Source organism: Trichophyton verrucosum (genome assembly GCF_000151505.1).
Source record: "Trichophyton verrucosum HKI 0517 chromosome Unknown contig00190_1.f1.exp, whole genome shotgun sequence".
NCBI classification, from domain to species: Eukaryota; Fungi; Ascomycota; class Eurotiomycetes; order Onygenales; family Arthrodermataceae; genus Trichophyton; species Trichophyton verrucosum.
In genome coordinates this window covers 3,178-23,972 of record NW_003315532.1, presented here as the reverse complement: position 1 = coordinate 23,972, position 20,795 = coordinate 3,178, and the positions used below count along the sequence as shown (strand labels likewise).

Here is a 20,795-nt window from a genome sequence, read left to right as displayed (position 1 = left end):
TACAACTCTCATATAAACTCATAGCAGAGCATTCTTCTCCTCTGTGTCGTCCTTTGCTTTCTCTGCTGAATTGCCAACTCTCTCTTTGGCTCTCTTCTTCAGCACATTTTCGATAAACGCCTCTCCAGCCTTGTAACTGCTTCTTACCAACGGGCCGCTGGCACAGTATAAGAAGCCCATCTCCAAGGCTTTCTCCTTCCACATATCAAACACATCAGGCCTCACGTACTCGTGTACAGCCATATGTCTCTTTGTAGGCCTCATATACTGTCCAAAGGTGACAACGTCAACCTGTGACGCACGCAACTGTCTCAATGCATCCAGAACTTGCTCCTCAGTCTCCCCTAGTCCCAGCATCATACTCGTCTTCGTAATAAGATCCGGGTTCGCAGCCTTAGCCGCACGAAGGACAGAAAGAGACTTTTGGAATCCTGCTCGTCTATCCCGAACAAATGGCGTCAGAGCCTCAACAGTCTCAACGTTATGCGCAAACACATCCAAGCCAGACTTGGCCATCAACGACACCATGTCCAAATTTCCGTCAAAATCACCAGTAAGGCATTCAACAAGAATACTAGGTGCCTTGCCCTTGATTCGTCGTACTGTCTCTGCGAAATGTCTTGCTCCAGAGTCTGCTAGATCATCTCTGTCCACGGCTGTAAGAACGACATAGCCGAGTCCCCATCTCGATAGTGCCTCGGCCGTGTTCTCTGGTTCATGCGGATCAAGTGGTGGAGGAGTGCGGGAAGTCTTCACGCTGCAAAATCGGCACCCGCGTGTACATGTGTCACCCATCAACATAATAGTGGCCGTTGCCGCCGCTTTGGAGCCTCCTCCCCAACACTCGGAGATATTCGGGCATCTAGCTTCCTCGCAGACTGTATGCAGGTTCAGTCCTCGAAGATCGTTCTTAATCTTCTTATATGACGATGAATCTGGGATGGATGTTTTCAACCATGACGGGAGACGGGTAATTTCTTTCTTTTTGCCGGGAGGGCCAACAAGGGCTGTTTTGAGAGCGTATGCTTCTTCGGGTGAGAGAGGAGGTTCGGCTGCACCGCCTACAAAGTCGGAGAATGATGGACCTTTGTTCAGCTTATCTTTGAATGTTGTTGGGGTTCTTCTGCTTGTCGGCTTTGACTCTCCGATGGATGACTCCGGGGTAGTCGTTGCGTATGTGCGGGTGCTTGTGATAGATCTGAGGACTTGAGAACCAGCCACGCGCACTCGCGCCGCCGTACAAACTGTAGTCGATACCATGCTAACTGATGGTGTTCAATTCTCGCTGTTTGCTGTGGCAGGCATCCGGTTAATCCTCTTCGGAAGAAAAAAAAAGTCGAGGCCGGGGAAGTTGAAATGGCGCCGATTTGATTGGCGGATTATATATTTTCCACTAGACTTCCGGGGCTGTCAGGGCCATGCACTACAGATGGCTCGGAAAGTAGTCAATGGCTGTATATAAGGCCCTTTCTATTGATATATTGGGATTGCCAAATGTACTTGTCTCGTTTGCTTCTTCACTTTGTCATTAGAATAAAAATATGAAGGTTGAAAAAAGCTTTTGAGGAACTGATTGATAAGGTTTGATGTTGACCTTATCAGCGGATCTAAATTGATCCGACAAACTCTAAATTTAATAGTGGACCTTCATATCTGAGCCAAAGAAAAAAAAACCGTTTTTTAGAGCTTGAAGATGGACAACATCTTTCTTCTCAACCCCGATATAGCGTGATATTCTTCTCGTGATGCTGTCCGAGTCGTTTATCGCGTCCTTTCTGCCGTCTAATTCCACGCACACGACATCCTCCAGCCTGAAAGATGTCGGCATCTGCTTGCACGAGTTCAGACCAAACCCAACCATTCAGCTCGGCTTGAAGAAAAGCACCACAGAGCCCAATTGCTTAGCCGTAAATGAGGGTCACATATTCGCGGCGCAATCAGGGAAGGCTGTTTTACACGTGTATAGCAGAGAAAGAAGCAACCATGAAGCTACGGTGCCGTTTCCGGAGAAGATACGGAGTATTGCCCTTGCGGGGGAGGGTATACTGGTTCTAGGGACTGAGGGGGGTAAGCTGATTCTGTGGGAGGTATGCAGTCATCAATTGAACCCCAGTTTGCTAGAAATTACTAATTTCATGGACTAGATCTGCACTGGAAGACAAGTAATGACTCCTGCAACCCACCTACAACCTATCACATCCCTTGTCGTCGATCCAACAAATAACTTCATTCTCTCTGGTTCGGAGGACTCCAGCGTGCATGTCTGGTCTCTTCCAGATCTCATCACCTTCTCCAAACAGTCATCAGCCGATAAAAGCCTGTCAGCAATATATTCTTGTTCTCCAATAAGAACAATCTCCAACCACACAACCGCAATCACTAGCATAGCAGTGGGACACAGCATAAACCGATCAAATATTGCCATATCTACTTCTCAGGATGGAACGGCACTTGTTTGGGAATACCGAACTGGGAAAATCCTACACACCTATCTACTTCCCTCGCGGCCTCTGTGTATCACAGTCGACCCTGCGGATCGCGCGTTCTATGTTGGCTACGAGGATGGTAGTGTGCAGTTGGTCGATTTTTTCAAAACTCCATCCGTACAACATATTCTCCACGACACAGACCACCAGACCACACCTACACAACTATCAGCTAGCGATAAATGGCTCCCTCCATCCTCTGAGTTGGGTGCCACCCTTTGCTTGTCCCTGTCGTACGATGGAACAAGCATTTTGACGGGTCACAGGAGCGGCGCCGTCGCATCCTGGGATGTCGGCCGAGCGAGATATGCAGCGTCAATCGCAAGCCTAAACTCCCCTGTCACTAATCTACACATGCTTATGCCCGAAGGCTTAGCCCAGAAAGTAAGCAGAGTCGCCATCCATCAAATAGTTAAACCACGATTAGACCACACCATGGGGGGTGGGCAGGCATCAGATGCAGTGCCCGCGACATACCACGTCAATGTGCATTTGAATGGACCACAGTCCACCGATCCTAGTATGCCTTCATCTGTACTTGATGAGTTTTCAGCTGCCTTGTCCCACCCAATCTTTCCCGGGTCATTGATATCCGAGAGTCTGATCGATCTCAATTCGCCATCCGAAAATACCCCTACCAATAACATCGCCGCCCCAGTCACTCCTACAGAAGCTTCTATATGGCCAGTCAAAAAGAAAGATCGAAAGGCACTCGAAACAGAAATTACATCCCTAAAAAGACAGATTTCTGTTCACAAGGCTACCCACCAGGCAGATCTGGATGAGATTATCGCGCTGCGCAAAGATGTCCGCTATTTATCAGATATGAGTATCGAGTTGCTTGAAGAGCAGCGGATAGCACTGGATAAGGAAGCTAAAGAGCGATCTCTAAAAAAAGTCAGTGACCTGGCAGGACGAAAATTATGGTTTAGTTCAGAAAAGGATGGAACGAATGGTGATCATTACAGAATAAAGCGAGTTTATGGGAACTCAGCATATGATGATGAAGACGACGATGAGGACTTGGATGATGAGGACCTAGATGATGAGGATGAAGAGATGGATGGCTAAATTACGGCTACGGAGAAGGAATTTGAAGTTAATCTTTTTGCAAATGATACCTGGATATATCCCTGGTGAATTTGGAATGAACTTGAAACCAATTGGCAGGAAAATACTATATCCCCTGTTCACTTTGGCACCATGGTCTTCAATATAACAGGGCATGGTATATTCGATTCTCCCCAGTCCCCAGTAGGGACCATATTGCCCCCAGATCAAGGCCTCCAGAGTGCATTCATTCCAGTTCCATTTTAAAGAGACCTGCACTAAAAAGCTTATCCCCAAGGCATTCAGACCCCCCGATATTCATTCGAATCCTTTGAGAACCAACGATTCACCCCGGCGATCTCAGCTGCGCATCCACCATCTCACTTCACGAATGCCAACCACATACACCTTCATCCCCTAGCCTTGAATAGAAGAATGTGAATCAAAACCCCACGTCATTGTTGTAATCCAGGCGTGGCTCAAGAGGCTTCTAAGCCAGAAGTGAAAATCGCCACACAGAGTGACCAGGTGTATTGGAAAACCCACCACTATCCACAACCAATATGAATGATCTTAATCTCTCGCTTCATGAATTTCATCACAGTCTAGTATCACTGTTTATCAGTCACTTGTAGCTGTAAAAGGGGTAGGAAGGGGTAGGGAGTCAATATTGCACGTGATGGCCTACTTTGTATACAAGAAGCCTGCGTCTTCTCACCAACAACACCAGAAGTCGATGCCATGGATAACTCAGGACAGCAGCAGCAGCAGCAAGATATGGGATTCCTGTTGATAACACAAGGCAGATGGCCATAATAGGGATCTTGGATGGCTTTCTGACCACTCTAGGGGGCTTTGGGGGTGGCCTAGGCCATCTTCTCCTCTTTGGCAGCAGGTTCCTGAAGATGTATCTCCTAAATCAAAAAAGAAAGGGGCCGTTATTCTCTTGTTGGACCTCTGGATACCCAAAAGGACAATACTTACAGCCATACCATATCCATCTCACTTACTCTGATGGGCCCTCTCATCTTTATTGCCTGGTGTTCTGGGTCTCACTGTCTGGCTGATGAAGATATACCATTTACTCAAGAAGTTGACAAGAATATCTTGCTCTTAACTGTGAAAAACAACATCAGACTGACGACTAAGCGATGAGAAGATTCACTTAATACTAACAGGAGGAGGTATATAACCCCCTAGGAATCGAGGAGTGTCATCTTCCTTCGCATATTTTACCAGTTATCCAGGCATCGAGTTTCCTGTTATTTACGCCAGATCGAACTATATACCGATCATCAGATTCATTTCATACAGAATTAAGGCACACCTATGATATACTAACGTTCACATACCGGATATCTATAGAAGCATACTACCAAAGTGCTTCAGGCCCAATACCAAGGTATACCATATTATTGGAATATTCCTAAGTCTCACCCATATCAAGCGGGAAATAGAGAATACTTACTTGAAAGAGGATCACATAATTTACACTGCCACGGGCGGAACCTGCCATACCTCAAGATATAAATCGATCTGCCCCCGAAGTGGGCAGAATAACCAGTCCCACCAACGAAGTTACCATGCAGAAACCCATAGTGCCCCTGGATCCCGGATATTCTAGTACAAGAAGTACACGCCTGCACTACATAATGAGGATGTTTCTTATCAAGCTACTCCTGAGAATAGCTAGCTTACTGCTAGATATCGTTTCTATACTCTTAATAGAGGAAGAGGCACATAGGCGCCAACATAGAGCACGCGCCGAGCCGCCGGATGCTCCTAGTATCGATACAACCATGGAAAACCTCCAAGAAAACGTTGGAGTCATCGAGGCGGAAACACCTGAAAATGAAATGTGGATAATGGAGTATCCTACATACCAATCTCTATACTCCTCCTCCAATACTTTGTCCGATGACTCCTCCTTAGAAGAGTCAGAAGAAGAGGGGATTCCAACGTTGGAAGCCTTGTGGGCTAATTGGAATCCAGAGCCGGATCAAATAGACTACCCTGATCGACCAACTACTCCAGGGATCTTGGAAACCACCTTGGCTAACGATGCGGACACTATCTGGCAGGTATCAGAGACTGACGAGGAATCAAATCAACCTGAGCCACATCGGTCAGATACCCCAGACAGCATAGAGTACATCTTCAACCCAACTGGGAGGTTAGAGATGAGCGACATTGAGTGAGAATACGCCTAGAGATACCCACAGGAGCAAGGAATACATGATTATCTTTTGCCCAGCATGGCTTCGTTGTCTTCATTTTCCATTGGTAACAGGAGAACGTTTATTATCTACTCTTAATATTTCCCCCTTATAGCTTTATGCCCAAGTTCCTTTAATTATGTTGTTATTTAGCAGAATACCTTGGTTTTTGGACCTACTCCGTTATATTTCCTAAATGCTAGCGCTATGTATTTCCAAATTCCCCCATTTGTTGAAGGGTATATATGGACGGATAGATTGAGCGTTAGGAAATCTGAGGACTAAGTTTTTTTTCAATGAAAAATCCGCTTAAGCAGCTCTCTGGTGCCCGGCCCAGCCGAGACCATGCATCATAACTTGCCCTAAAAAGTCATAAACGAAATAAAGAAAGAGGTTAAGAGTCCTGTTTTGCAATCCTAGTAGCCACTAGCACTCGTGGCATCGGCTTCCCCGTTGGAATCACCTAGAGCCTCCTTGACGATCTTTATTCCGGAACTAGCTCCTATTCTGGTTGCACCGGCTTGGATCATTTTGATGCAATCGTCGGCAGTTCTGATTCCGCCGCTGGCCTTGATCTCCACGGCGCCGTTCGAGCACGATTCTACAACTGCACGCATCAAGGCGACGTTCTCCACTGTTGCTCCCGCCCCGTTGAAACCGGTGCTGGTTTTGACGAAATTCACGCCAGCAGCGCATGAGAGTACACATCCAGCAATGATATCATCCCTGCTAAGCTGTGAAGTTTCCAGGATAACCTTGAGTTTTACCACAGGTCGTCTCTCCTTGGTGGAGGTCCTAAGCATGATGACAGACTGGAAGGCGTCGCTGTAGCGGCCGCTCCTGAGAAAAGGGTAGTTTATCACCATGTCAAGCTCGGTAGCGCCCTTTTCCAGCGCAGTCCTCGCCTCTGCAACCATTTCGGGAATGGGATGGGTGCCTTCGTGGAATCCAATGACACAAGCGACTGGAATACCCGTTCCCTTAAGGTTTTCCACCGCGCGTGTAACCCACTCCAGTCTAACGCAAACGGCAGCGAAACCATATTCCTTGGCTTCGGCGCACAATGCATCAATCTGGTCCTGGGTGGCAGATTGATCAAGGAGGGTATGGTCTATTGCTTTGGCAATATCGGAGGGCTCAGGTTTAGGGTACTGTGAGACGTTAAGGGGCCCGGAAACGCTAGACCTTGCACGTTGTATAAGGACCCTCCATTTTGCGTCTGTGCGGGATATAAGCTCCATGAGCTCAGTTGCTTCCTTGGACGGTTCGGCCATCTCGAATGATCAGCTATCGGCTTTCTCAGTGGCCGTGATCACAAATGCTGGATGGGTTGATGTGCGATGGGACGGGATGAGTGGAGGTAAACAAGTGTCGAAGTAGAAGTAGAAGTAGAAGAAAGAGGAGAGGAAGAAACTCCCCCACCTTTATTTAAGTTCCCCACGACAGCGGCTAGTGAGGCACGTGACATGTCATACGAACGATAAGCTTTTGACCTCGAACGCTGCTTATATCGGGCGTTTTTTTGCCTATTTGACGGCTTTTATCATAGCTGTCGTCGTTATACTGCTATCATTCTTGCTGTAACTATTGCTGCTGCCATCGCTCGTCATTTTCATGTAATTTTCTCCTAGATATTCGGTGGCATACTGGAGATGTTAGCCACTTTGGCAAGGAATCCATACACGTTTCAGGGGTAAATATCCACATCGGCAGGTAGTTACTCACAGATATCTAACGGAAAAAAATTAATATACGTATATATTTATATATTTAATACGTTCATTTCACCCATTCATGTTCCTTCGTACATATTACCCGCCAACGAGTAGAGACCCATCACTGACAACTCTTGCATTCTGGACCACGGACATCGTCCACCCTTCCAATTCTCTTTGAAGGGCCACCACCACCTCCGCCTCGCCTATCGTAACCCCCTCCTCCTCCTCCTCCCCCACCACCTCTGCCTATGCCTCTATTCCTATTTCTAGGGTCACGGTTTGAAGGATTCTTGATATTAAACTGGGAAGCCTCGGCGGCAGCATATGGAGTAAACTAGAGCCTTTGTTAGATGTTGTCATATCCACTCTTCTCCAACCAAGTCCTAAATTGTGAGGATGAAGGTTCCTTCTCTAGTCCACCAGCTGCTGGCAATAGCAGTTACTTACCGAAAAAAGGCTGACAAAATAAAGACCAAAAAACATATATAACCATTGGAACAAGCGGCGCATCTTGGCCGAGAGCGGCGGACTTGATCGTAGCAGCAGTTAGATGGTCTGGATCTCCCGTTTGCATGACCAGAGTGGGGTATCAAGAGCTGCTTACTTCTCTAGTACGTGGCCATTGGACACGTATGGTCTATTGAATAAAGACATCTCGACGCGCGGTGTTGTGGCGCCTTTTTGTGCTCCTTCAGACTTGTTCTTGTGATAACTAGAGGATGAAGAAGATGATGGATGGGTAGATGACTAGTACAGGCTATGGTGGTGAGGCTGCCAGCCTTTCTCGTGTCTGTCGATCGCTGGAGAGAAAGCTGGATATGTTGCAAGTTTCGGTTGCGCCTCAAAAAGTCCAATAAACTCTACCTCATCTTTAAGGTTTCTAGTCCCGCCAATCGCCAGGCAACCACATTAGTCATAACTTATATAATCAATATTAATAATCAATCACGTGAAACTTTTTTTTTATCTTTCAACGTTCGTAGAAGAAAAACACGCCACCCGAAAATATGAAGGAAGATCTATTCATTATTTTTGACGAAACAACACTACCAATATTCAGAAATGTGCATGCGCCAGTGGTGATATGATACTCGCTACGTAAATCGCAGCTCCATAGCTTGAAAGACTTATATACCCAATTATTCGCCGTCAATTCCTCCCAATGCAGCAATGGCGTTTAAATTCAAATCCTTGTTCAGACCATCCAGCGTCTTGAATCCATCCTCAACGATCCATTTCCGGCCTGGTTGATGAAGAACTTCACAACTTGTTCCTACTACAAGCAGGCCTGGTGGCCGTGAGCCCTCTTCCTGGACAGCCAAACACACATGCTCCAATGTTGACCTTATTACCCGTTGGTCAGCGCAGGATGCCCTTTCTATTACTGCGCACGGCGTGTCTTTTGGCCAGAGACTTCTAGATGGAGTTACATCGTCTTTACTATCTCCGGTGTAAGTCGTCATAGATTCAATTAGTGATGCCAACCGATGCAATGCCATGAGGAAAACAACCGTTTGGCTAGGTATATAATTCGGCGGGGAGGGTGCCACTCCATGGCGACCAGTCCCAGTGCATATCAGGACTTGGTCAGCAACTCCTCTATGGGTTGGTGGTATATCCGCAAACAATGGTGCACTCAGAGCACTTGTGATGCCAGGAAGAACAATAGGCTCGTATCCCTTCGCTCGGAAATAGGAGAATTCCTCAGCCCCCCGTCCATAGAGGTATGGATCTCCCTGTTTCAGCCGGAGGACAATTCTACCGGCTGATAATCCCTCAGATGCCAGTTCTAGCAATTCTTCCTGTGCTTTGTCTGCATTACCCGGGAATTTTCGTGCAATGTGCACTTCCGTTCGTCGTGGAATAAGATCGAGAACTGCAGCTGGCACTAGTTTGTCGGAGAGTATAAGGTCTGCTGTTTTAATTGCGTGATATGTTGCCCGTGTCAACAAGTCGGGGTGACCTGGTCCAGAGCCTGCTAGGATGATTTTTCCCTTTTTAGCCTCCGGACCAATACTCTTTCCGTTGGTGAGAGGGTTCTTCCCCACTCCATAAGCTTCCAACATCTTCTCTACACCAGGCAGCGTTACGCTGGCAAGCTGGCGAAGGGGCCAGTATTCGCAGATTTGTGAGAGCCAGCGTATTCTCCTTGTCTTCGATGTAGCAGCTGCATCCACTACTAATGTGTTGAATGTGTGCTTCTGAGCAGTCGAGTCGTCAGAATCATCCTCAAAGCTATCCTTATCCGCCTCTTCCTCGATCGCATCCTCTTCCCAAATTCGTTTCCTTAATAGGCCCAGATTTTCAACTGCTGTCCCAAGTCCAGGCGGAAGGAATGAGGCAATTTCTCGCCTTATCCGAGAAGCCAAAGAGCCTCCTTTTCCTGAAGTTGTAACCCCAATATGCAAAGGCCCGTCAGAATAGGTTAACAATAGTGTGAAAGAGCAAAGTTCTGGTGCATCTGACACATTTACAGGGATTCGAAGCCGCCGACATGTTTTTGATATGTGATGGGCTACAACCTCTTGTTAGCGCTCTTTTCGTTCCCATCGTATACAGATACCTACTTAAGGGGTACGTCTTGTCCAAGGTTATAAATACGGCGTCAACAACACCCTCGACTTCCTCCCGGCCAAATGTGAGGAGATCGCTGTCCTGGAATCCTCTCTGGATCCATTGGACCTGTCCGGCCTCAATTCTCTCAGAAAGAGTCGATGGAAGCTTGTTCTCAGGAGGGGAAATTAAAATCGGAGTTGCTCCTGAGTCGATAGACTTGGTAATGCGTGCAGCTGCCAACGGATTAGATCCAATGATCAGATGGATATGAGATCCCGAGTCTATTGCAGCCAGAAGAGGGATTCGCCTCCCAGATCCGGCGGGTGAACCAGTCATTGCCACCGTCTAAACCCGACGCTCCTCTTCTTGGGCCACGGTAAATGTTAATTCAATGGTGATAGGAAGATCGTCTTGAAATGTATAGGTCCAGAATTTGGCCACGGTAGCTGTTGATGCCAGCAATATCGAAAGTTGCAACCACCACGGACGAGATCTGATAAAAAGATTGACAAGAGGGTTAAGAGTCGCCAATGGATTCATAAAGCAGGATATTTGAAGATATTAAAATTTGTTTTTGGTTCCAGGAGAAATTGTTTTCTCCTCGCTCTGAACCCAAATGATGGGTATCAAGATAGTGATCTATATGGCGGCTGAACCCTCTCCACAGGCAATGCAGGGGTGGTATCGGTGTTTGGGAATGAGGTATAGGTGGGATATAGCCACCCACACAGCCTTTGGACTGTAGGTGATGAATGTTTAAGATACTTAGATGGCCTAGTCTTTTATATATACTCACCTTCTCGTACTTTTTTTCATTCAGCTCGATTGCGTGATTCTTTTGGGAAGTGGGCAATAATAAGCGCGCGCCTAACGCTTATTATTAGTAATACAATCACTTGCTTATGTGATTAATGCCAAGATATCGAGACCTGTTTGGTTTGACGCTTGGAAAGCGAAGCTGGAGAGCAACAAGCGACAGCTTCAGACGACCAAGCAAGCGGACAAGGAGCTCTTCCAACAACCACGCTCAGTCCTCTTGATACTCAGCTCTGGAGGGAGACAATCTGCACTATCCGTTACATTTTTCTCACACCTGTCACTCATTATCTAATAATCCAGTCGTTGGAGTAGCCAGGCCCGCAAGATACTCATCATGTCGGATGGCACATTGTTCAAGCCTGAGAAGGACTTCACGAAGGATGTCGACCAGCAGATCCCCGAGGCCGAAGCGCTTGCTAAGGTATGTCAAATTCTTGCCGTGCTTACTAGCTGTAGTTCTAACAGATGATGTTGATAGACAAACGTACAAGGCGCTATCGACAAGCTCCTCGTGTTAGAGAAACAAGCACGACAGGTACGGAATATACAATCCACATCTTGTGAATATAGGAGTTAATAAAGTGTTTTTTTTAAGGCATCCGATCTTCCTTCGACCTCGAGACTGTTGGTGGGCATTGTTACAATCTGCAAAAATGCCCGCGAGTGGGAGCTCCTGAACGAACAAGTCATTGCTCTCTCGAAGAAGCATGGCCAGCTCAAACAGGCAATAACAAAGATGGTCCAGGTGGTGATGGAGTTCTTGGATAAGACACCAAATTTGGAGACTAAATTGGCCTTGATCGAAACGTTAAGGACAGTAACGGAGGGGAAGGTACGTGATTCTTCGGACAGCCATGTGTTGACTAATACTAACCCGAGACTTGTTAGATCTTTGTTGAAGTTGAGAGAGCGCGGGTAACTCGGGCTTTATCCGATATTAAGAAGAGTCAGGGCGATATCGATGCTGCCGCCGACATTCTTTGCGAACTACAGGTTGAGACCTTTGGATCTATGGCCCGAAGAGAGAAGACGGAATTCATCCTGGAACAGGTTGCTCTTTGCATAAAAAGGAAGGACTGGACACAGGCGAATATCCTCAGTCGCAAGATTACCACGAAATTCTTCGCCCGAAAACCCAAACGGACTCCGGAACAAATTGAAAAGGACAATAAGGAGGCTGAAGAGAAAGAAAAGAAACGTAGTCCCGATGATCCTCCAGTGGAGAAGCCAGAGGATGTTACAGATCTGAAGCTTCTTTACTATGAACAGCAAATTATCCTTGCAAATCATGAGAGCAAGTACCTTGATGTGTGCAAACATTACCGACAGGTTCTCGACACCGAGTCTGTTGAAGAAAACCCTGAACAGCTGCGTGCAGTAAGTTTAGGATCATCTGTATTATTTATGGCACGCAAAGGAATTAATCAAAGTTACAGGTTTTGCAACGGGTCATCTACTATGTTATCCTTTCACCTTTCGACAATGAGCAGTCAGATCTTTTGCACCGTATTCAAGCTGATACGCGGAACTCCCTTGTTCCCGTGGAGGCTCGGCTGGTCAAACTTTTCACAATCAACGAGTTGATGCGCTGGCCCATGGTTGCAGAACAATTCGGGCCCCATCTCTGCAGCACTGATGTATTCAGCGCCAAAACTAACCACACAGCTGACGACCAGGCCTACCAACGCTGGCAAGATCTCCGGAAGCGTGTCATTGAACACAATGTCCGTGTCATTGCCAAATACTATACTCGCATCGAGATGGGCCGACTAACTCAGCTTCTCGACCTAGACGAGGAGGAGACGGAGAAATACATCAGTGATCTCGTTACATCCAAGACAATCTACGCTAAAATTGATCGTCCGGCCCGACTTGTCAACTTTGCCAAACCACGGGATGCGGATGACGTTCTGAACGAATGGAGTAGTAACATGAAGAGCTTGCTTGGATTGCTGGAGAGAATTGACCACTTGATCACTAAGGAGGAGATGATGGCCAGGATTCTTCCGTCCAAGGCTGGAAGGTCGAAGGCACGTTGATAGATATGTTTGTTAGCAAATGTGCATTGATATGTACAACAAATAAGATGCCCATAGACAAGCAACTATTGCCCAACTGCCCTTGCTTCTCATGATAGTATTCCGTTCTAACCAGTTTCTTGCATATGTGTAATATACCGCAGAACCACCAATGGTCTGGTCTAGTCCCATCCTGTCTAAATATTCACATTGTCTATAATCTCTAAGATCAAGGTTCTCTCTTGTCATCGTTCAACGGGGCCGCATGTCTGTCTAAAACGGCATGTCCATATTTCCAACATCGTCGTCGGCCGAATTTTTGTTACCATTGCCGTCTAATCCCTCTATGTGTAGCCTGATAAACTGCACCGCTCCATCCAAATATGGTCTCTGGCTAGGCAAAAAATGGCCACCAGGATGCCACAAGACCCTACCATCAGACTCAGGGTTTCCAGCACAAGACTCAATCAATTTCCTGCTCCTTGCTTCTTCAACTATCATATCCAACGTCCCCAGAACATGCAACACGGGTGTCTGAATCTTGGGATGCTCATAAAATGCCCTGTACCGGGTGCCAGGCGCAATAAAACCTCCGTAACATATCGCAAATTTCATCGGCGGGTGTGAGATGCCGGTAAAAGAAGATGGAAATGGAATACCAGTCACCATCTTCTTATCCTCTGGCCCTTGCGGTGGCTTTTGAGGATCTCGCTGGTTTCCGCCGGGAGACTTATTGACGAGTTCTTGCTGATTGTTTGCCGGGTCAGACATGTAGCTGAATGCTTTACTGCGGTCTGGCTCGAGTAAACTGGCCACCATTGCTGCTAGACAAGCACCCTGAGAAAAGCCAATGACACCATCAAACGGCCCTTCATCTGCAAGCACATTGGCGACAGTTTCCAGGCCTTTCTCCATCCCCATGTATTCAGGCGGGTCAACGAGATCTGAACGACGCCACCATGCAAATGCTTCAGGTGCTTCATCGGCTACAGAACCGCCATTAGAAACTGGTGTATAATTGGGTATATCAGAGGGACTTAGCCCTATAGGACCGGATGGATATGATAGAGTAACAGAGTATGCAGGGAGGTTCTTCTGTATGTGCTTCTCTAGAGCGCGGGATTTGGCACGGAACAGCGAGCCAGACTGGGTGTATCCATGGAGCATGAGGATTTTGAGTGGTTTTCCTGTTGACTTCGCCATGTTTGAATCTAATCAACGCAGCTGTGCCAGCTAAGGTGGTATTATTTCCTTAGGGGGTTGCAAGATGGGTGTTTCTAATGTCCCCAGCATCTTCCATACCATCCATCCATGGTAGTTGGCGCAGGGGCCGCTTTGCGGGATTCGGAGCGTCTTTTATCCGATATCTGCCCGGATCTGACCTCAGCTACCCGGGCGCTATATAATATCGACGTCGACGGTGCTATTTTGGATTCGATTATTGCAGAGCTACTTGCGTCAAACTGAGCTTCTGATGGTAAAAATAAAATAAAATAGAATGACTACTACTCGAACCTAGGGGGCCCGGAGACAAAAACGAAGTGAGAACCTACTATGTAGGTTCTCAGTAACTTCTGCGTTATTTGTAGCCTCTTCGTTGACAAGTCAAGGGAATCAACTGCTTTCAACCCGCTAGTCTGCAGCTAAATTTGGCGGAGTCCCAAATTGGATAGAATCAACATCCACGGGCTGATTAAATGTATCCCGGATCATTTATCTTCCAGGGTCTTGGGCTACAAAAATTAGCAAAAAGAAGTCATCGAGGTTCGAACCTGGGGCAAAAAGCGAAGTTGAGACGAGGTCTCGAGTTCTTCAACTTATGAGTAAAGGTTATTTGGCCTCTTCGCTGGAAAAACACGCCGTCAACTCGACCTTGAACCCCCCAAAAGTGACCAAAAACAAGGTGTTGCGGCTCATTTCCACGTGACTAACTTAAAATAAACTCATGGTCATGATGACATAATCATTGGCTTTAGTGGGCTTGTTTTTGGTTCTTGCATGTGAAGAGAAGAAGCGCAGCGATGGGATGGAGATTGAGGTTGAAAAGGACAGGTGGACAGGACAGGATCGAGCTCTCTGACGTCTATACCGCAGCATAACCCCAAGCTGCATCCCAAGGAAAAGTGCCTTGTACAGTTGGCTGTTACCCTCGAGGGCACATAATGACCAACGACCCGACGCGATTCACGACACACCTTTTTTGCGACTGAGAGAGTGGACTTTGTGGATAAATTAGTTAGCTAGGCAGAGGAGCGCTGGCTGAAATATATCGACTGTGGAAGGTATGTTGTTTTCCCAAAACATGGAGGGAGCATAATCGGTGACCACATCTTCTAACCAGCTCGTGTAGTCAGTCATGGAGAAGTACTCCCAGTTCCGGGATCGAGGTGCGTTCGCTTGCAACTACGGTGTTTATGAATCCAGTGCTCAAGAGGCTCTGACAATATACAGCATCGGGGATTGCTCCGTTCCTACCTATCGTGGGACAGACACCGACGATATCAGTTTTATTTCACACCTTTCTGTTTGTTGTGCGATTCCCACTGTTAATATCCGCCTGTCTCTTCTATTTCTGCATACTGCAGTGGCTTCCCATAGGAAGTCTAGGGACGAAGATATCTCTTTGGACAATACTGGGCATACCGGGCATATGGTGGGTAGACCTACAGATTGAAGGGGTTAAGAAAGGGTGAGTTGGATCTATACGTCCACCAGCGGCAATCTACTTTGAACTGCTTCGTTGACACCACTACACAGATCACTGGCGAAGCATATAGAAACCCGTCTTCCCGGACCAGGAGCAGTAATTGCTTCGTCGTTCACTAGCCCCATTGATGTTGTCTACCTGGCGGCTATATTCAATCCAGTGTTTACCACCTCTTACCCCGGTACACGGAAAGTGAAGCAGGTTTCGCTTCTGCAAGCCATTATTCATGCTTTCGACTCGCCAGAGCCAACGCCACCCCATTCGTCCAAAGCGGATCTAACCGACCTATCGACGCTTATTAAACGAAATCCAGACCGCTGTATCGTCGTCTTTCCTGAATGCACTACCACCAACGGTAAGGGAATTCTTGAGCTCAGCCCTTCTCTGTGTTCAGCGTCACCATCTACCAAGATATTCCCTATCAATCTTCGCTATGAGCCAGCCGACGTCACGACACCGATCCCGGGATCCTATGCGCGCTTTATTTGGAACCTGCTGAGCAAACCAAGTCATTTTATCCGGGTGCGTATTGCCGAAAGTGTAAGCCAAGAAAGCGCTGCAAACATGCCGGCCCAGAACAAGCAAGACGGGTCCGATGCAACCTTGAATCCTGAACAGCAGAAAATGATGTTCTTGGTCGGAGATTCGCTTGCCCGGCTGGGACGGGTGAAGAGGGTTGGGCTGGGGGTTAGACAAAAGCAGGAGTTCGTCAGAATGTGGGATAAAACTAGAAAGTGAATAAATCGGATAGGTTATTAATATGAACGACTACATATTTCAACACATAATTTTCAGTGACTTCGAAATATAGTTGAGGCCTACTGGCATTGATTTAAGAGGTAAACGGGCTAGTGCTAAAATGTTGCAAACTTAGAGAAGAGTTCTCTTCCAACAAGGCACGGCGTTGAAATACTCTGTCTTGCTCATAGAAAATGACCCAGAAGCTCATCAAGCCGTATAGTCACTAGGGAACCCATCTATTTCTTTCCGCTGGGGGGAGTGTAGACGGAGCCACCCTGGCCATTGTTGTAGTAAGTGCTTCCGTTTGGGTTGCTGTAGTAGTACGATCCATCACTACCAAGGCAACACTGTCAGTCTCGACCTTTTGTAAGCTCTAAATGGGGAAAGTATTGACTTACGAGTTGGAGTAATGGTAAGAATTGGAGTTGACAGCGGAAGAGCCATAGTCACGGGCACAATAATGGTTTCCCTAGATATGGTTAACAGTACGCTCTCGAATGATGAAAAATACACAATTGACCAGGCTGTCAGCTCGTCATTGCCCATGAAGGGCCTTCTGGTTAACATATCAACAAAAGCATGCTGTGGGACCAAAAGAATACGGCATGGCAGGAGCCCGGTATATCTACGGGTATCTCTGACTACATCGAAGCCACAACTGGTTTCACTAGTGGTCAAAGAGGAGTAGCCATTGGCATATCATCTTCTAGCAAACGGAACCTTGTTGAGGTCGGAAGAAAATTGGAAGTGCAGACATCACGGATAGTACAAACCTGGCTGTTGGTGCCGGAAGACTTGTAGGTGTAGCCACCGTTGCCGCTAGAAGAGTTCTCAGGCATTTTGTCTGTGCTCAGAGTATAGAGGGATAATTCCGTTGAGTGATATACGCCGTGACTCGGATACAGAGTTGAACAGTGGCCGTAAATGCTGGCAGGCTAAGGGACGTGTTGGGGAGGAGTTTTTCTTATATAGGCCGATCTAGCCACTCCGTTATTGGGCCCTCCCTTCATCCTTTGTCTGGCGACGGCACAGAGTTACTTTCCCTTCTTCCACTTGAGGTCCCATAATTATTCTGAAACAAGCCATTCATCTTCCAATCCTGGAGAGGTATCACAGAACTCCTTAGTTGTATACTAAGGTTTTGAGCTGCGAATAAGACCATAAGATCTGCCATGGGAGGGAAGTATATTCAGGGAATATCCCAAACCAGCCTGGACTATATGTGCCGGGGGAACGCCAAATGGTCTTAGCCAAGGGCAATCAAATTTACCCAGCAATTATTGCTGCTCTGCATCTTGGGTCTGCGGCTTCTGGGAGTAACTCGGCATAACGGCATTGTGCAAGGTGACTTGCAATAAAGAAGAATGCATTCCGTAAGTAGTTAGCTACTTTGCAAGGGCTATCTCGTTCAAATCAATATGTTATTCTTATGCCTTGACGGCCTATTCTATATCTCCAACCCACGTCTTTTGTTGACGTCGTCGTCGCTTTTTCTCGTTTCGGAAGTTGACCTCGGCACGGGAAGCCAGGTACCACGTGACCAAAACAAACACCGGAATTTACTTTATCCGATACAACATCATGTGACCCACGCGCCGTCCACTCCGCCGACCAGATCAGCCTTACGTCAGCAACAACAACAACAACATCATCATCATCATTGGAAGGCATCAATATCAATCAATATGAGAGCCATTGTTCAATTGACACTATTTTGATTTACCCATTGTTATCTGCTAGCTTCTGCTAGTCAGGGGCTAGGATAACAAGTCTTTGTGAGGTCAGCCCGGCTAGGCAGGCTTTCTGGAAAGAGCTATTGACTTATACCCCCTACAAAACCGTTCCTATTCATCAGCAACGCGGTTGGTCCCGAGATGCTGGGCCATCATAGCAGCTATATTGGCAGAATGCCTCCATACTGAGCGCTAAGTCGGTGTTTGTCAGCATGACTATTTTTTTTCCCTGACGCGAGCTGTCTTTGAAATTTATTCCATATACCAAGGACATCCAAAGCAGTCATGTCCTTCTAGGAGGTGCTACCACCAAAAATATCCAAAACATGTTCTATGAACATCCTATACTTGAGCTGATGGAAGTTGACGCAATCTAGAAAGGCAAGGAATCACATTCGAACGTGGTCGAAGTGTCTCTTGGATGTCCTACCAGTGGAGTATCCAATATCTTTTGTCAGCCCATGTGTTGCTAGTCCTCTATGCATTGGCCATATCTTCGGAATTCACCACAGCTCACTTCTATTTGAATGAAGTCAAGGCCCCTCACTAACCTGTCTACTCTTTCACTCCTTCCTCTCTCTCTGCTCTTCTCCTCCCTACCCACTTGACTCTCGAGGGAAGAGGCGAGAGTCCATATCTTGCCTATTACATCAGAGGATTTACTTCTCCTAAACCACTACCATTAAATCGAATCAGTCTATCCTCTCTATATGAGCTCCTGACCACAAGTACGAAAACCGTATCCTGCGTTGCATTTCTTTGCTGATCAAGTTGAAAGTCGACACACCCTGTACTGGCACCATGGACACCCAACCGGTGGTTCAGTTACCCGATCTGCAGGATCTGGCTGCTATTCATCGGCAAACTTGCGGGTTCCACCCCGTAGACTCGCCCAACTGCAATGTCCACACCCTGAAAGGCGAGGCATGCCGCTATAAAGGCAGAAATGGGATTGAACCAGATGGAACCATCCCAGGAAGACTGCCAGTATGTGGGATGCATCGTCCCTTTGCTCCATCATCTGCTCGTTGTAAGGCGATATTGCCTTGTGGCTTTGAGTGCGGGAGATTGTTCAAATGGAGCCCTGGTGAAGTTAGGCTCTGCCCTGATCATGATGATATGTCCCAGCCATGCTATTTCATGATGATCCCCGCAGAACTGAGAATGAAGATTTACCAGCAGCTGTTTCTCGAACCGCAGACCGATAAGCGGCCCTATTCTGATTCCCGTAACAGCAAAGGCAATCGGACCAGCATTCTCCGCGTCAACCGCAAAATTAACGAAGAAGCTACGTCGGTTTTCTATGGATACCCCAAGTTTACCATGGAGGTGGGACCTGATCATATGCACATGTCCGGCGATCTGTGGAACTGGAAATACTACAAAAACCTGCTGATTGAGAAGGCTCGCCTAAGCAAATCAGAAAACTCTTCGGATCGCCCCGTTGCCCTTCTAGGAGCTCCCTCGCACCCTTTTCTCAAATGTACTACCATAAGCCTGCCAATGGGCGTGGCCAACTTTTCGAAAATGAGGTCTTTCCACATTCATATTCACCTCAACCACCCTCAGAAGAAGGGTCAGCAGGCCCGCTCCAACTTAGCTAATGTGTCATTGCAATACACCTGGGAGCGAGAAATGAAAACCAGTTATCATATGGTTGCTGACAATTTACAAAAGCTGGAAGTCTTTCTGAAGTTAGTGAAACCTAACATTCACACCTTGTCAATCTCAATCCAGATCGACTATAACTTCACCGGGAAGCTGTCTGATTGCCTGAGATACCCCGTTCACGTTCTCCGCTGGCTCAGCCGCCTCCGATCCGTTACCAATGTGTCTGTCGAGACCGTTGAGTGGGGAAATGAGACTTTCAGCGTTCTCCCGCACGTTAACTACCAGCCGTCTCCTTCCCGACCAACCCTTATCCCTCTCAACACCACCCAGATACCCAAGGAAGAAATGAAGAAGTATAATACATTCCGAGACAAGATTGCTATCTGGGAGAGCCTGGTTTCTACCACAGACAAATGTGCAACCAACACTCGCATCATGAACGCCTACTGGAGACTGGAAAACTTGCTCTGGATCTTTCAGACTGCTGGGGTCCGCCAGTTTCGAGAAAATGATGACACTCTGCCTGATCTTCTTTACAAAGCTAGATGTGCGCTTCATAATGATGATATGAGTGGCATGAATGATGCGGCGATTGAAGCGGTGAGATACTGGTCTGACCACATTGACATGGAGAGAGACTTAAGGCGTTGGGCCTGGAAAGAGTTCCTCATGGTAAACACCCTAACTGCACCGAATACACCCTCTACCCTCGGGGAGTTACTAGAGATGTTGAAAGATGCAGGTATCAGTAGCTCAGTCCTCCCCCAGATTCAATTGAGGCTTGCTGGCGCACCAGCACCATAGTTCGGCATTATCACGTCGTGGACAAGTTAGGAGGATAATCTTGGACGGAACGTTTATTCACAACTTTCCCCGTCCGCGCGCTTTCCCTTATTTTCATTTCTTTGTTACTTTGCCCGCTGCGTTATGGGTACCAGAGGCGGTTTCTTTGATTTTTTTTTTTCACTTGACTATCAATTCACCGCTAGCTCTTAGCTGGGAGCACTATCTAAGAATGAGCGAAGGTAGTGATAACTATCTTACCAAATTGTCCTGTCATTAAAGAAGCAAATAGTATTGTGAAGGCAACATCCATCTTTTAATTAAATTTCTCTTAGCTTAACTGAGGACGAGCAGGTA

General features: G+C 47.0%; 8 protein-coding genes across 8 annotated transcripts; 4 read left to right on the top strand and 4 right to left on the bottom strand.

Annotated features, from left to right (window-relative positions):
• Positions 1–18: 18 nt before the first annotated feature.
• Positions 19–1,260, bottom strand: TRV_02005 (uncharacterized protein; the record flags this gene model as incomplete). Its single annotated transcript, XM_003023762.1, has 1 exon — positions 19–1,260. The coding sequence occupies one exon, from the start codon at positions 1,258–1,260 to the stop codon at positions 19–21; it is 1,242 nt and encodes a 413-aa protein (XP_003023808.1).
• A 905-nt stretch (positions 1,261–2,165) lies between these two features.
• Positions 2,166–3,557, top strand: TRV_02004 (ribosomal assembly complex component Ipi3, putative; the record flags this gene model as incomplete). The annotated part of the gene is made up of 1 exon (XM_003023761.1): positions 2,166–3,557. The coding sequence occupies one exon, from the start codon at positions 2,166–2,168 to the stop codon at positions 3,555–3,557; it is 1,392 nt and encodes a 463-aa protein (XP_003023807.1).
• A 1,637-nt stretch (positions 3,558–5,194) lies between these two features.
• Positions 5,195–5,734, top strand: TRV_02003 (uncharacterized protein; the record flags this gene model as incomplete). Its single annotated transcript, XM_003023760.1, has 1 exon — positions 5,195–5,734. One exon carries the CDS (start codon positions 5,195–5,197, stop codon positions 5,732–5,734), a length of 540 nt encoding a protein of 179 aa, XP_003023806.1.
• Positions 5,735–6,168: 434 nt separating this feature from the next.
• On the bottom strand, positions 6,169–7,026 carry TRV_02002 (deoxyribose-phosphate aldolase; the record flags this gene model as incomplete). The annotated part of the gene is made up of 1 exon (XM_003023759.1): positions 6,169–7,026. The coding sequence occupies one exon, from the start codon at positions 7,024–7,026 to the stop codon at positions 6,169–6,171; it is 858 nt and encodes a 285-aa protein (XP_003023805.1).
• Positions 7,027–8,609: 1,583 nt separating this feature from the next.
• On the bottom strand, positions 8,610–10,362 carry TRV_02001 (uncharacterized protein; the record flags this gene model as incomplete). The annotated part of the gene is made up of 2 exons (XM_003023758.1): positions 8,610–9,853; positions 10,038–10,362. 2 exons carry the CDS (start codon positions 10,360–10,362, stop codon positions 8,610–8,612), a joined length of 1,569 nt encoding a protein of 522 aa, XP_003023804.1.
• An 817-nt stretch (positions 10,363–11,179) lies between these two features.
• Positions 11,180–12,884, top strand: TRV_02000 (uncharacterized protein; the record flags this gene model as incomplete). Its single annotated transcript, XM_003023757.1, has 4 exons — positions 11,180–11,266; positions 11,441–11,677; positions 11,734–12,222; positions 12,282–12,884. The coding sequence occupies 4 exons, from the start codon at positions 11,180–11,182 to the stop codon at positions 12,882–12,884; spliced, it is 1,416 nt and encodes a 471-aa protein (XP_003023803.1).
• A 252-nt stretch (positions 12,885–13,136) lies between these two features.
• TRV_01999 (uncharacterized protein) lies at positions 13,137–14,066 on the bottom strand (the record flags this gene model as incomplete). Its single annotated transcript, XM_003023756.1, has 1 exon — positions 13,137–14,066. The coding sequence occupies one exon, from the start codon at positions 14,064–14,066 to the stop codon at positions 13,137–13,139; it is 930 nt and encodes a 309-aa protein (XP_003023802.1).
• Positions 14,067–18,845: 4,779 nt separating this feature from the next.
• Positions 18,846–20,459, top strand: TRV_01998 (uncharacterized protein; the record flags this gene model as incomplete). Its single annotated transcript, XM_003023755.1, has 1 exon — positions 18,846–20,459. The coding sequence occupies one exon, from the start codon at positions 18,846–18,848 to the stop codon at positions 20,457–20,459; it is 1,614 nt and encodes a 537-aa protein (XP_003023801.1).
• Between the last annotated feature and the right edge of the window lie 336 nt (positions 20,460–20,795).